This window comes from Falco naumanni, chromosome 4 (genome assembly GCF_017639655.2).
Source record: "Falco naumanni isolate bFalNau1 chromosome 4, bFalNau1.pat, whole genome shotgun sequence".
Classification (NCBI taxonomy): Eukaryota; Metazoa; Chordata; class Aves; order Falconiformes; family Falconidae; genus Falco; species Falco naumanni.
In genome coordinates, this window is record NC_054057.1 from 96968462 (window position 1) to 96982940 (window position 14479).

At 52.2% G+C, this 14479-nt stretch overlaps 1 protein-coding gene across 2 annotated transcripts in view; it reads left to right on the forward strand.

The window, feature by feature from the left end:
• The window catches only part of PRICKLE2 (prickle planar cell polarity protein 2), a 109078-nt gene extending 95240 nt beyond the window's left edge, over positions 1 to 13838 (forward strand). For both annotated transcript variants that reach the window (XM_040592910.1, XM_040592911.1), the window contains 2 exons: positions 1195 to 2058; positions 12777 to 13838. In XM_040592910.1, the coding sequence (XP_040448844.1) occupies positions 1195 to 2058; positions 12777 to 13645 (1733 nt within the window). In that variant the 3' untranslated portion in view covers positions 13646 to 13838. The remainder of the gene's footprint in view (positions 1 to 1194; positions 2059 to 12776) is intronic.
• The last annotated feature ends 641 nt before the right edge of the window (positions 13839 to 14479 follow it).

The following is a 14479-nucleotide window of genomic DNA, read 5'->3' on the forward strand; positions in this document are numbered from 1 at the left end:
GTCACCGAGTGTTGTGCTTAAGAGCCACGTAAATCAAAGGTGAGCCTGTGCTTAAGACTTGTACAGCTTGGGTTGGGTAGCCGAGGATGGAGTAAGGAGACTGTGCTCCTTGCTCTGTGACATGGCTTCATTGGGTTGGAAGAGGAGCTGATAAAATCCCACCCATCGTCTTGTCTCTCTTTTGTCCACAAGCCTAGCGCTCCAGCCTGTATAAAAGCATTCCGCTCATTATAACGGAGGAAGAAAAAACAATTACGCTAAACCAAATTTAGCTGGGAATAAAACGGACTGTTAACGTACTGTTCATTTGCAAATTACCCGGCAGCATTCGGCCCCCCCCAGCGGCACGCTGCGGCGGGTGTGCAAGCACGCGCTGTGCACACGTGCGGTGCAGCACCCCGCCGTGCCGGCCAGCCCACGCTGTGCACAGCAGTTTCTCAGGTAACGGGGGCTTTTGCCATGAACAACAGCTTAAACAAGTGAATAAATGTTATAATTGAAACCTCAGGAGCTTTGCTTACGGCTCTGACCAAGAGTGCTGTGCATGCAGCAGGCGTGTGCTCCCCAGGGTTTTGCTGGCAGGGGACAGAGTATCTCCATCAACTCCTTCATTTAGCCCGGGGTGGGCTGGCGGGGGCTACCCCAAATGTGGCTGGCTGCAAGGCAAGGGTGTGCACTCAGATCCCTGGGGCCGGCTCTTTCCGCTTCCTTTTGGAAAAGGGGCCCCAGCAGCCAAAATAAAGTTAGGATGGGGCCGCAGTAGCAGCGAGGGACAGGGCTGTCATCTTCTCTGTTACATACTTAACCAAGGCAGCACAAATTCCTCATTATGGTTCAGCTGGAGGCTTTTTTGTTTTTTTTTAAATAGGCAGCATACTATTGCTTTGACTTCAAGGACTTTATGGAGAACTTCTTGCATTCCTTTGCTTTATGATCGGAAATATCCCCATTTAATACAAAATAGCTTGAGGCTCAGTCCTGCTGCCTTTCCCAGCATTGAGTAACTCCCGAGCAAAGACCTGCAGCCTGCAAGGAATTAGAAATGGGCTTAACTTCACACACTGGAGCAACCCTGCTGAAGGGCTTTCAAGAGCAAGCCTGGGTGTGTGTCGCTCGTAGGGGCTGCGTGCGTTAAGTGCAGTGTGAAGTGATGTAGGCAGGCTGAGTGTGACCCTGTGCATCTTCCCCCTCAAGGTATTGACCAGGGCCAGATGACGTATGACGGCCAGCACTGGCACGCCACTGAGACCTGCTTCTGCTGCGCGCAGTGCAAGAAGTCTCTGCTGGGACGGCCCTTCCTGCCCAAGCAGGGGCAGATCTTCTGCTCCAGGGCTTGCAGCGTTGGCGACGACCCCAACGGCTCCGACTCCTCCGACTCTGCTTTCCAGAGCGCACGAGCCAAGGAGTCCCGCCGCAGTGCCAAGATCGGCAAGAACAAGGGGAAGGGCGAGGAGGGGGCACGCAGCCCATGCAACCAGTTGCAGGTCACCTCCAACCGCCTCTCCACTGACGTGGACCCGCTGTCCCTGCAGATGGATTTGCTGAGCCTGGCCAGCCAGACGCCGAGCCTCAACAGGGACCACTTGTGGAGGAGCCGGGACGAGCTCTATCACTACGGGAGCAAAATGGAGCAAAGTCAATCCCAAAGCCCTCTGCAGCTTCTCAGCCAGTGCAACATAAGGACCTCCTATAACCCCAGCCAGGTCCCGAGCTCGCAGCCGGATTTATGGGCAAAACATTTCAGCAACCCAAAGAGGAGCTCCTCGCTGGCGATGAAGAGCCATGGTGGCAGCTTCATCCAGGACTGCAGAGAGGACTATTACTCAGGGAGACTTCGCTCACAGGAAAGCTACAGTGACATGTCCAACCAGAGCTTCCCTGAGACCAGAGGAAGTCTCAAAGTCCCCAAGTACGAAGAGGAAGAGGAAGGTGGGATGCCAACACCGCAGTGCCGCACCCGGCACCCCATCAATGCCCTCAAGTTCACAGAGGACCTGACACCCACCGAGCAGACTCCCCGTGGCTCCATGGAGTCCCTCGCGCTCTCCAATGCAACAGGTACGTCACCTCCGCTCCTGTCACCTTGCCACCACCCCAGGACCTCCTCCATCCGATGGGGTCCCTTGTGTGGGTCAGTGCCATGATGGGTGTCTTCCCATTACGGGGGTGACGGGCAGCTTGGGGACGGCCGTGCGGTACCCTGGGCTTGCCTGCCTGGCTGCAGTGTGCCCAGCAGCCCCCTCTCGCTTTGCTTGCTTGTTTACTAAATGCAGGGCTTTATAGATGACTGGCCTTTCTTTGTAGCTCAAAACAAATGTTTTCAGGCTCTTTAATCCTCCCTTTTGTGAAGAGGGGAGAAAAATCAAGGCCAGCTGCTAACACAGAGGCTGATTCCAGCCTTCAGTGCTTGAAGGACTGCTGTCAGCTGCTCTTGCAGGCTAAAAATATTTTTAAATGCTTTGAAATAGGCCCAGTTAACCCCGTTTGCATGTCACGCAGTCCTTGAGCATGTGACTAGTTAAAAGCAATTCCTCCCCATTTACACACGGCTCTGTTTCCCCTCTTCCTCAATCCCCTGGTAGAAACTGCAGGGAAAAGCCAGGCAAGATGCTTGTCCCGTCAGGCTGAGCCCATTTCTCATGAACACATCCCAGGGTAGTATTTCTCAGTCTTCTCACCCCGAACATATTTGGGTTTCATTCTGCGGCTGCAGGGATGGGTGTGCATGCACGGACGTGTCTGCAGCAGGGCTGTGGTCCGCAGCTCAGCACTGGGGGGGCTCAGTCCCCTGTGCACCCCCTCCTGCTGTAGTTTGCTTTATTGGACAGCTGCGCTCGTCTGGCACAGCTATCACTTTCTTCCGAGCCCCTCGGCGGAAAACTTCTTGGAAAGGAAAACACTGAGCCTGGTTTGCTTGCCAGAGACACTGCCTTGATTTTTCTTTGCCTCTCCCCCAGCTTTTCTCTGTTCCAGCCAAGCATTGCTTGGATTTGGGCAGGTCCTGCACCCATCTCCTGCAAAACGTCTGTCTTGCTGTCAGTGGCAATGCAGCGAGCAGCCTGGGGAGTGTGTGGTACCCTGTCCCGAGGGCCCCCCACGGGATGCTGGTACCAGGTGGTGGGGATGCGCCAGCGAGCATCGCCGGACCCCGCAGATCTGAGCACCCCTGAGCCCGATCTCGGTGCTCTGCCCCACCTGGATGGACAGGTTTGCTCTGCTACACCCGTGCCTCCTCGCCTTGCTCCTGGGTTTCAGTGTGTTTGTTTAGGGAAGCTGCCAGCCCCGTGCCAAAATGTGAAATGATCTCTGTGTTCAGCCAGGATCTCCCTAACTGGCCAGTGGCAAAGCAAGGGGGGAGAGGAGAAGCTAATGAGCTGGAGAGGGTTCTGCTCAAACAGCCTCGTGTATACACAGAGGAAAAATAGATGGGAAATGGCGAGGGAGTTGGGAGTTGCTCTCCAAAACAAAATTTCCCTAAGTAAAGCTCCATATTTCCAAAGCCACTCATGTGCCTGAAAACTCATATTGTGTAAACCCCATCAGTACAGAGAGTCTTGAGCAACACAGAGTTCAGATGAGCAATCTCTGAGTATTAGAGGAGCTGTTGCATACTTTGGAGCTGAAGTGTAACAAGTTATCAGGGATACAGGTCAAGAGATGGGAAACATGGCAAGGCCTTCGTATTAGAGTGAAAATCATTCTATCTTTCGTTTTAGAAGCCCATTTTTAAAACGCTGGGAGGGAGACTTTCCACAGGCTTTCATCCTACATATGCAGCCAAAATATGAATTCCCTTACGTGTAGTGCCTGCCTTAGGGACTCGCTTCTTTCCTGCTTTCTGGAGCAGATGCTCAGCATGATGGGGCTTGCAATGAATTTAAGCAGTTTCTCTGCAGAGTAAGGTGATAACATTTTTATTAATGTGTAAGATTCTAATAATTTTCTTTGCTCTGGGACCTGGCTCATCTTGAGCTGGGAGGCACTGCAGCAGTAACAGGCAGGTCCCCCAGGACCCTGCGCAATTATGGAGGTCACAATTATCATCCCATTTAATTGGCAGTGTTTTGAGGACGGGGAGATTTGGTGACCTGGCTGAGGTCTATGGCAGAGCAGGTTTTTGGGCAGGAGGTGTCAGGACACAGCAGCTCACTGCCTGGCTTTTTCTGTCCCCGCACTCCCTGCCGGGGCCGAGCAAGCTGCCCAGCAAGGACTGCCATGAAGTCCCCCACAACGCAGCCCAGGGGTCCGGCTCACCCTGTGCCCTCCACCCCGTGTGCCCCAGGCTCTGCTTTGCAAGAGGCTTCCAGGCATCCACATACAAGGTCCCTTTGAGCTACCGATGCTGCACAGTTGCTCCACCTTATAAAGTGAAATAATTAACACCGCATCCATCTAACATTTTATGGCTTTGCTGAAAACGTTCCTTTCTTTTTATAGGGAGCTGAAGGGCAAACAGTCCCTGCCCTGCAGAGCACATGTTAAAAGCTGGTCCCTCCCTGGCAGCAGATTTTGCTGTGATGTTTCTATTAGAATCTAACTACTAATTAGCTGGAGACGCTGGTGGAAGCAGATAACTCATGGGGTGTGCAGCGGTAGTCCCTGTCCTCTGGCCAGAGGGCTGCCTCCTGTAAGGAGAGATTGTCCCTAGGATATCTGTAATGCATTCAGTGCTGGATCAGGGGTCACCCACTGGGTGGGACAAGATCTATGGTGACTCCCAGTCTCCTGCAAGACCCCAGGTTTTCACCTTACCAGCCAGGCTCTACTTGATCTCTTCAAAGACAGTTCCTTGCAAGTTAGTAAAGAGATGGGACACTGTTAATGCTGGGCACTTGCCCTTAAAATGCTCGGCTGTGCTCTGCTGTCTCACCATGGCTCGCAGTGCACCAGCACACTTGAATTGCAGAGGTAGCTGTGACCCTCCCGCTCTGTTTCAGGGTTCAGATTAGACGGGAGGGTCTCTGCTGTCCTCCGGTTTGTGCTTGTGTAGTTGCCACAAGTGCTGATGTGATTTAAACACATCCACTGGCAAAGGGCAGAGTTCCCTGCTGCTACAGGGCATCTCTCCTTTTTTCCCACATTTCTGTCGGAATTCTTCTGTCTGCCATCAACTCAAGGCTACAACAGACTCCAATCCACTACAGCTTCTTGGAGAGTGGGTCCTTCTCCTGCCCAACGTGGCTGTTAGATGGAGAGGCAGAGAGCAAAACACATTTTCCAGCACATTTTCCAAGGGAGAGCTCATTTTTGCTGATTTTGTATTATCTTTCCTTTTTTCTTTCCTTTGGCTGCTTTTGCCTTTTATTTTTTTTTTTTTTATGGCATTAGGAACAATACAAAACAGTGAATGCTGTAGCAATGTTTACCCCGTAGGACCTTTCATTAAGCAATCAGGACCAGACTAAGATGGAGTTTGTCCAGAAAGCTTTTCTCATGAGGAGGAGCCTGATCCTACCAGAGGTTAATCACTTCCCAGAAGATACTTGGTCCATCACAGCCCTGCTCCCAGTGCTTGTGCTCTGCCTTGCTCTGCCTGTGCTTGTGTTGCCCTCTAAAATTTGCAGGCACTGTACGTGCCTAGCAGCTGAATTAGAAATCAAGAGCTGATCTCTGCTGATTCCAAGCAGTCATTTCCACAAAATGCCAGCTGGTCAAATAGCCCACTTAAGAAAGTACCTGCGGGCTAAACATTATTCTCTGGGAACAGTGTCTTTGTGTGCAGCTTGCAGAGAGCTGATGTGCTTTGGAGGTAGGAGGCATGTTGAACGGTGATGCTCTTGTATGCAAAAGGAGAAATAGATTTCAAGTATTCCTTCAGAAATTGAGCTTGGGTGAAGGTAGCAGCCTTGTCTGTCACAGGCATAAACCCAGGAAAACAAGAAGTTAAGCTGGTGCCATTACAGGGTGGAATGGGCTGTCACATGTATGGCACACGTTTCTCCTGTCCGAAGGCCCCCAACAGCTTGTTTTTCCAGGACTAGACAACTGTGATATACCCAGAAAGCATAGAGAAAAAACCTACGGATATGCACATGGGTCAGTCAGCACTGATCCCTGCACGTCTGAGTTGCAGAGTGACCCGATGGCATCATCTGCCTCTAGTCCCCTCTTCTTCCTCTGCCTGAGGAGGAGCTGAAAGGTGGGGTGCAGCCAGGGGGAGAAGGAAAAGCCCTTTTTCTGAGGGGCAGGGCTATATTTTCTGGAGAAGCATTCAATGGCCCAGTCTCTTCTGCACTGAGGGCCTGGGAGCAGCTCCGGAACAGCCGCAGGGATAGCAGTGGGAGGGCGAGGGGGCTGGGGGCTGGTGCCCATACCCATGTCCCCAGTGGCACTGCATCCCACAGGTGTTCCTCGGCCCCCTGGGCTGGAGAGGGCAGCTGCCCCGGGTGCTTCAGCTGAGTTATGCAAGTCAGAAAATAACACATTGGCCATTCCTGACTTTTTCTAAGAAAAAGGAGGCTCCCACCTCTCCCGTGCGCTCCTACCACCCTCTTTCCCACAGACACGGGCAGCATAAAACTACTCCAAGTCAGAAGATGGGATCCCTGGGGAGATTTTTGCAATTTTGAATCACAGATGTAACATTTCCCAGTCCAAGCTGGGTCATTTTGAAACCCAGCATGCGAAGACGGAGGTTTTCCATCCCAAAGGGCCAATGCCAAAACACTGTAAAACTGCCAGGAGTGTTTTTTCTCCCCCTCACCCACCTTTTGCTGCTCAGCCATGGGAGGTTTGGTGGGCTTACCGTGGGGGCCAGCCACGTGCAGACTTCCACCCCTTCGGTCTCATGCATGGGCGTGCCAAAGCCGTGGGGTAACAACCAAACCAGAGGCAGAGCCGAAATGGGTTTCTGGAAGGAGATGTTGGGGGAAGCAATAGCATCTCGCCCCCAACCCAGCGTGCCGGCCACCCTGGGAGAGCGCAGGCGCTGGAGGCGCCGACACAGGGGTTACAGGGGTGCTTCTGGTGAAAATCCAACCCCTTTCTCAGGCAGCACCCGTGTGTAGGGGCTTCCTTGAGTGATCAGGATGGAGGGACTGATCGCATGGGAAACGGTCTGTGACACCCGTGGGATGGCCTGGGGGGACACACCATGGGAGGCTGTCAGGACGGTGAGCACTCTGCTTTCCCCCAAATTGTTTACTTTCCATGGTTTCCACTTATAGAAGGGTTCTGCTTTATTTCTGCACACCCTGAGGTCGCTCAGAAGTGAGACGAAGCTGAGCTATAAATAAAGCCCTGGGCAGGCTGTTTCTCCTGAAGTTCCTTTTTAGTTCTCAGGGTTTAACTTGAAATAAACCCTGTTTCAGGGGAGGTGAGGATGTGCCTGCTTGGTGCTATGAGAGAGAGAAGGCTCTGGCATGGGGGGCTGGACACAAGAGATGCGGTACCGTCCCCTCCTGCGCCTGTATAGCTGCATTTCAACAGCCTGTCGGGGCTGGGCGCGGGGTTTTGGTGCAGGCAGGCACCCATATGGGGCTCAGGTGGCGAGGGCTGCGATGCACAGTGTATGTGTACACTATGATAAATGTAAAGGCAAGAAGCAAACATCAGCACAGCCCTGTTTGTCTGCAATGTCCTAAACCAGAGCGTTTTTGCATTCCCCAGCCAGGGTGGAGCAGGCGATGCTGTCTCTGCAGTGGGATGTTAGCTGCTGTGTTAGCCCAGCTTCGCGGGGAGTTTAATTTAATGGGGGCTGGGAGCTGCTGCCCCTCACTGGGGACTTCGTTCCCAGCCTTGCACCCAGCGTACGTGCTCTCTGTGGGCCCTTTGCTGTCATTTGCCGACTCGTTTAATAATTCATAATTAATGCGACTTGCAGCCCCGGTTTAGCAAAGCACACGGTGAGATTTAAGCACCTCCGAGTGCTTTGTTGTGGCAAGGTTGTAGAGGTGATGCTCACGAGGAATATCTTTGTGCCGTTGCTTTGCTTATTCTGTTGTTATTTCCCTTGGCAATGTTTATGGGATAAACATGGTTCATAATAGGGGTGGGGAAGAACTTCAGAGGGGGTGGTACAGCATGTTCTTAGCAAACTTTAATGTTAATCAAAAACCTGCTTTGTGTTCCTGGCGCCGTAGCCAGCTGGAGTTCTATATCGAATGCCCGCAGCCAAGGTACAGCTTTCACTTGTGCTCATCTGAAAAGCGTGTGTTTCCAAGACTCCAGGGTGAAATATTGAGCCTGGCAGCCCCATGCAGTGGAGAACGGCAGCAAAGTAACCTGCCGTGTCCACGTGTGCTATGGTGCTGGCTGCAATCTGGCCGTGGGACAGCCACCGGCCCATGCACCACGCTGGTGGCAGCAGGTGCCATCTCTCCTCTTCCAGTGCAAGAGCCTCTAGGGCAGGTGCTGATGGATGGGCTCAAGGTCTGAGCGCATCGTTTTGCAGAAGGGAAGTCTGGTGGGGTCGGCACATCACACCTGGGTTTGCACCCCTGGAAAAGGCTCAGGGATGTGGTAACAACTGTCCCATGCTGTGGGCCAGAGGCAGGGCTACTGCGCCCCTGGACGGCCTCGGGAAACAGATTCTGAGGTTTCCTTGTTAGAAAAATACCACTGCTGCGTGGTGGGGTCTCCCCTCGTGTGCTCTTTCTTCCAGGTTAGGGCTTGCGCGGGTTATTAGCTGTGTTCCCAGATGAAACACTTCATTAAGAGGGAGCTGCAGTGGCTGTAAATAAATACTGGTAATTTAAGAAGATTTGGCCTCAATGCGCTGGTGCAGCTCTGAAATGGGGAGTGACTGCAGGAGAGGAGGGTCGGTGTCACGGTTACGCCACCCAGGGTAGCATGGGACCGGAGACCCGGAGCATCCCTGCGTGTGCCCGGGCATCTGCCACTTTCTGGGGCCCAGGAGATGCTCTGGTGCCGGAGCCTGCCCCAACTGTCTTCTGCTGGGGTTGCACAGGAAGAGTTTTCCTCTTCTCCAAGCTGAAATTGTCTTTGTAAGAGGTCAGCAGACCTAGAGAATAATGCATTCCCCTCCTCTTTGCAAGCATTTTTTTCCACATTTGAAGGCTGTTATTATATCCCCTTCAGCCTTCCCTTCTCTAGACTAAACAACCTCTGTTCTTTCAAACTTTATTCCTAGGTTGTATTTTCTAGATGAAATATTTTAGATAAGTGGTTATTGCTGTCCTCCCAACTCGCTGCAGTCAGTGAAGCACTCCTGGCTCGCTCCCGCTATGCCTTGCTGGGGTTTTGTGGCTCTGTGGAGAGGGACAGGAGCATTTGGGGAGCTTCGAAAGCCTAATCTGAGCCTGACCTCTGCTCACGATGCTTCACACCTTGCGTTGGTGTAAATGTAAAGTTAAGCCTGGAGGCACCTTTGTGTTCACATGGGTTAGAAGTTGCATTGTTGACCTGGTAACTGCTCTGGGCACTGTCAGAGTCATGTGGAACTCTCGGTTGTCTTCAGTGATGCTATAAAAGCTCAGCTTTGCTCCTCAGGGAGCAGAAGAAATTGTTCGCTGCCACCGTGAGCAGATAAAACAAAGCTTTCCTGGCCCCTGGCCACCCTGCTTGCTGGGTCACTCCCTGGTGTGGCTCCCAAAGAAAAGCTTGTGCACGTGCAGCCTGCCAAATCGGCCTGGGAAGGTGCATTTGGCCCTCAGCAAGGAACGTTTCCCATTGTGTTGTATGCAGAAATGAAGCCGTTGGGTCTGGGGATGGCTTTGCTGCAGCCTCTCGAACATGAGCTCCATCGCACCCCGAGTGCCCTGGCGATGCTGGTGTGTGTACGTGCAGTGTGCTGGATTCCTTTTACAATCAACATTTCCCCAGCAATTCAAGATCTTAAAATGTGTGTGCTTAATTATAATCAGGCCGCCTGGATGAACAGCCAGAAACATCCCCTGGACCTAATAATCACTGATTAAACCTTGCACTCCGAGCATGAGCCATACGTGTATTGCACTGAAATTGCTGCCCCCTGGGCTGACCAGCAGCACTTTGAAGGGGAAAAGACAAAAGCAGTCACAGCGTCTGCTGGAGGCCTGCGCAGGGGGCTGGAACCCCCCATCCTGCATAAAGTAAACCTGTGAAGCGCTGGTTCTGCCTTTCCCGGAGCTGGGAGCCCCATTTATCATGGCTGGCTTTACTCCTGGCAAAAAGAAGCAGAGGTTTCACCGCGCATCGTCCCGCTCGGCCACCGCAGCTGCATGCAGCACTCCTGCCGGTGATGTGGAGGATGCACGTGTGTCTTAATTTGAGAGTAGGGGTTTGCTCTTTCCGTGTCTCTGGAACCTCTCCCGAGATGCTTGGTTTTATTCTGGCTGGATGCAGGACTGGAGGAGAGAGGTGGCCGTGGTGGGGGAGCCGAGAGCTGTGGGTACCACTCGATGCGGCTGGCTGTGCAGGGGGGGGCGAAGCACTGGCTCGCCCCTTACCCCTGTGAGGCGGGATGAGGTCGGCCCCTCTCCAACGATGCTGCCAAAATCAATCTGCTGATGCCGCAGAAGCATCCTGCAGTGTTTGGAGCTGTATTCCCCTCACAGCGCTGCCGTTGCTCGTTCTTATTGCAGAGCTGCGCCAGTTCTCTTAATGAAGGGTTGCATAAATGTCACCGAGGGCTCATTTTCCTTGGCATCAGCTATTGTCTGACAGATCTGATTAAGGCCACATTCGGCTGTCAGCGGCCGTGATTCACGTTCGGATCAGCTCCACGGGCAATCCCGCTGTTATTCTGGCTTTTCGGGAGGTCTTTGTGCATGTTACCGAGTTGCTTTTCCCTCCCCGGGGAGCTGCTGGGCTCCTCCATGGTGGCACAGGAGGGATATGGGGAGCAGTGCCTGATGTGCCAAACGGCATCGCTGGGATCAAAGGCCGGGATCACAGCTCCAGCGGGGAGGAGGCACGTGCTGGGAATTGCCCGCTCCCATAACGGGAGCAGGGAGCACGGGCAGGCAGGTCCCCAGGGGGGACGGGGAGCCTGTGCAGGACTGTTTCCAAAGAGCAGTGGGCAGGGTTGGGTTAGTTCGCTTCTAGATCAGTGTGGCTTAGGAAAAAAAAAGGCTTGAAGCTGGTTTGAAAAGTGTGTGCTTTTCAAAACAAAGCATGGCTTTTCCTTTTTTTTTTTTTTTTTTTTTTTTTTAACCCAGCCTCTCCCTTTTCCTGCGGCGTTCAGGGATCTCCTTTGCTTTACCTTCCGCTGTAATCATAAACTCCAGAAACATCCCCATTAACAGCAGAAAAGCAAAAGAGCCGAGAGAAATGGCTGCAGCAGCTGGGACTTGGGGAGCAAAGCCAAACCATGTGAGACCCAGCGGCGGCTTGCACTCAAGTGCTAAAGCTCTCCCCGGTGCCACTGAGTGGAAGATTTGGAAAACCTTGCCCATCTTTGCAGGATCTGTTGATCTTATTAAGGCTGAGTCCAAAGAAACCCTGAAGCAGCTCGTGAGCAGGGTTAGTGACAGCAGCCCTTGTTCTTGTTCAGGTTTGGCAGGCAGCAGTTAATGCCGAAGGAGCTGAGCTCTTGATGAAATGTAAGCAGCTTTTGTTAAGGCAAAAAGAAGTTTATTCTTGAATTGTGGGTTGGGTTGTTGGTTTTTTTAATTAATTTACAAAGTCATAAATTCTCAGCAATTGCATAAGGGCTGTGCGTCATGTTGAAAATCCTGCTGATGGTGCACAGCTCTCCACGTTTGGTCTGCATGGGGAGGTTGTCGGAGAGGGATGGGGAGAAGGGCGCCAAAGCAAACACTCTGCATTTGATTTGGGATGAAATGGATTTCCTTTGAAATAGCTTGCGAAACATGTTGTCCTGAGCTTGCAATGCAAGCGCTGACTGCTGCCAGTTGTCAAGCCAACATGGAGATAGTCAGAAAATAGTCAGGAAACACCCATAAAACAGGCCAAGGGCTAGGGCAGTGTGCAGCGCATTGAGTTTCTTGTTGATGGACAGGTGTTGAGCAGAAACCCCCCTTCTCTGCTGCCAGGTGAAGGCTTTCTAGGCTGGAGGAAAGCACCTTGCGGGAGCTGTGGGCTGGAGGAAAGCAGCTTGCAGGAGCTCAGGTCTGGCTGGCACGTGGGAGAGACCCCGTGGGCCACCTTCCCAAGCAGGGCAGCCCATCAAGCTGGAGCTGCTGTTCCTGGCTCCTGCCCACGTGCAGCTCGCCAGGGATAGCCTGACCCTCCTGCAGCAGGACAGCTCTTACAGGGAGCTCCAGCAGACCCTCAGGTGTTTCCTTGCCTCCTGGGAAACCCGACTGCCTGCACATGGCCATGGCTGCGCCTTCAGTCCCCACCGTGGGTGACATTCAGGGGACCTGTGGAGTGCAGCATGGTGACGAGCCTGAATTAGTCAGTGGCCCCATTTTCAGCTGCCCCTGACGTTGTGCAGTCCTTCCAAACATTTTGTTGTTGCACAAGGTGTGGGTGCCGGATCATGGCACCCTAGTTATCTCAGCATGCAGGAGGCCTCAGGTTACCTCTGACGCATAATTTCTCACTGGCATCACTAGTTATTCCTATCAAGTTACGCTCAGTGTAGACATATGGGGAAGGAAGTCGTGAAAAGCAACTTGGAGTCCAACTCAAAACACCTTAAATTGGTGTGATTTCCCCAAAGGAGGAACTGCCTGCTCTTTAAAGAAAAAAAAATCATCCTCTTGAAAGGGTTCTTCAGGACAGCATCTAAAGCATCAAGTTATTTTTTAAAGCAAGTCTTGGGCCAAACCCAGCCTTCTCCCTGCATCTCGGCTGACAAAAAAATTCTCCTCCTTAACTCTCTTTTTTTTTTTTTTTTTTCCCCCTTCCTTTGCCCTTTCCCTGCAAAGGCCTCTCAGCAGATGGTGGAGCCAAGCGCCAGGAGCATCTCTCCAGGTTCTCGATGCCTGACCTGAGCAAAGACTCAGGCATGAACGTCTCGGAGAAGATGAGCAACATGGGGACCCTGAACTCCTCCGTGCAATTTCGCAGCGCCGAGTCCGTCCGCAGCCTGCTGTCGGCGCAGCAGTACCAGGACATGGAGCCGAACCTGCACGGCCTCGCCAGCCCCCTTGGGTACCGAGAGCGGCCATCGCACGGGCAGATGCACCAGAGCTTCGACTACGGTAGCGGGGTGCCCGGGGGCAAGCTGGGGGCGCAGGAGGGCTCGAGGCACACCCCCATGAGCGAGCGCACGCGCCGGCGAACTAACCTGCGGGATGATGACCGGCATTACCGCCCGCACCGGCCCCGGCGGTCTCGCCGTTCCCGGTCGGATAACGCCCTGCACCTGGCCAGTGAGCAGTGCTGCCGGCTGAAGGAGAGACCCTTGCTGCGAGCCAGGGAAGACTACGACCAGTTCATGCACCAGAGGAGCTGCAGAGAGACAGTGGAGCAGGGTCCCCGCAGGGACGTCTATGGCCACTGTCCCCGGACGGTGTCGGATCTCGCCTTGCAGAACCACTTGGGCGAGAGGTGGGGGCCCTACTTCGCTGAATACGACTGGTGCTCGACCTGCTCATCCTCTTCGGAGTCCGACAACGAGGGCTATTTCCTCGGGGAGCCAATTCCCCAACCCACCCGCCTCCGGTACGTGACCAGCGAGGAGCTCCTGCACAAATACGGCTCGTACAGCGTGCCCAAGTCTTCCACGCTGGGTGGCAGGGGACAGTTGCACAGCCGGAAAAGACAGAAGAGCAAAAACTGTATCATATCCTAATGGCATCCTTGCTAGGCACCTTGGGAGAATGTAAATTAACTCACAAACTTGCACTGTTTTAGATCATGTAAGTGCTTTTATTGTAACAAAAAAGACCTAAAGAGTAGGGATTTGTAAGGAGGTTGTAGACTGGCTTCTATAAATAGTCATAATCCTGGGCACGGTGAATATATTTTGCACATCTTTCTTTGGAGGAGAAAAAAAACAAACAAAGTTCACTTTAGCCTGTAATATTTACCCAGTAGTTTTTCCTCTTTCTCCCAGATACTGCCACCCTTTCGAGTTCTGTTTGTCCGTACGTTTTGGTTACCACTGTCAACTCTCATCGTCAGTTTGCTGATAGCTTTTGCTTTCCAACACATTTTTGTTTTCCACTAGCCATGTCAGTAGGTAATTTGTCTCTCGGACAGTATGGGAGCCTAAGTTATTTCCACGATTGTTGTAAATGCAATGTAAATGCGAGTTTGGAGAAAATATTTTTGTATTTTGTAATATCAGAGGAATTTCTATATCTTAGAAGTCACTGGGAAAATACATGCGCATTCAGAATTGTTTTCAGCCAGAGCTAACCAAACATACTTTTGACCACCCTTTCCATTTCATTATCGGATTTCTTCAGTATATCAGTGACAGTTTGAATTGTCATTTGTTTTGAGGTTTTTTTTGTTGGTTTTTTTTTTTTTTTTAACCCTTTTTTTCTGTTTTTTTGTTTGTTTTGATCCTGGTAAATAAAGAGAACATTTTCTGATTCATGAAATCTTGAAGAGGCCTTGGTGGCGTTTTGAAGTCTGCTCATGCCTGTGATTTGCAGGTACGCTCCATCAGTCAGATACA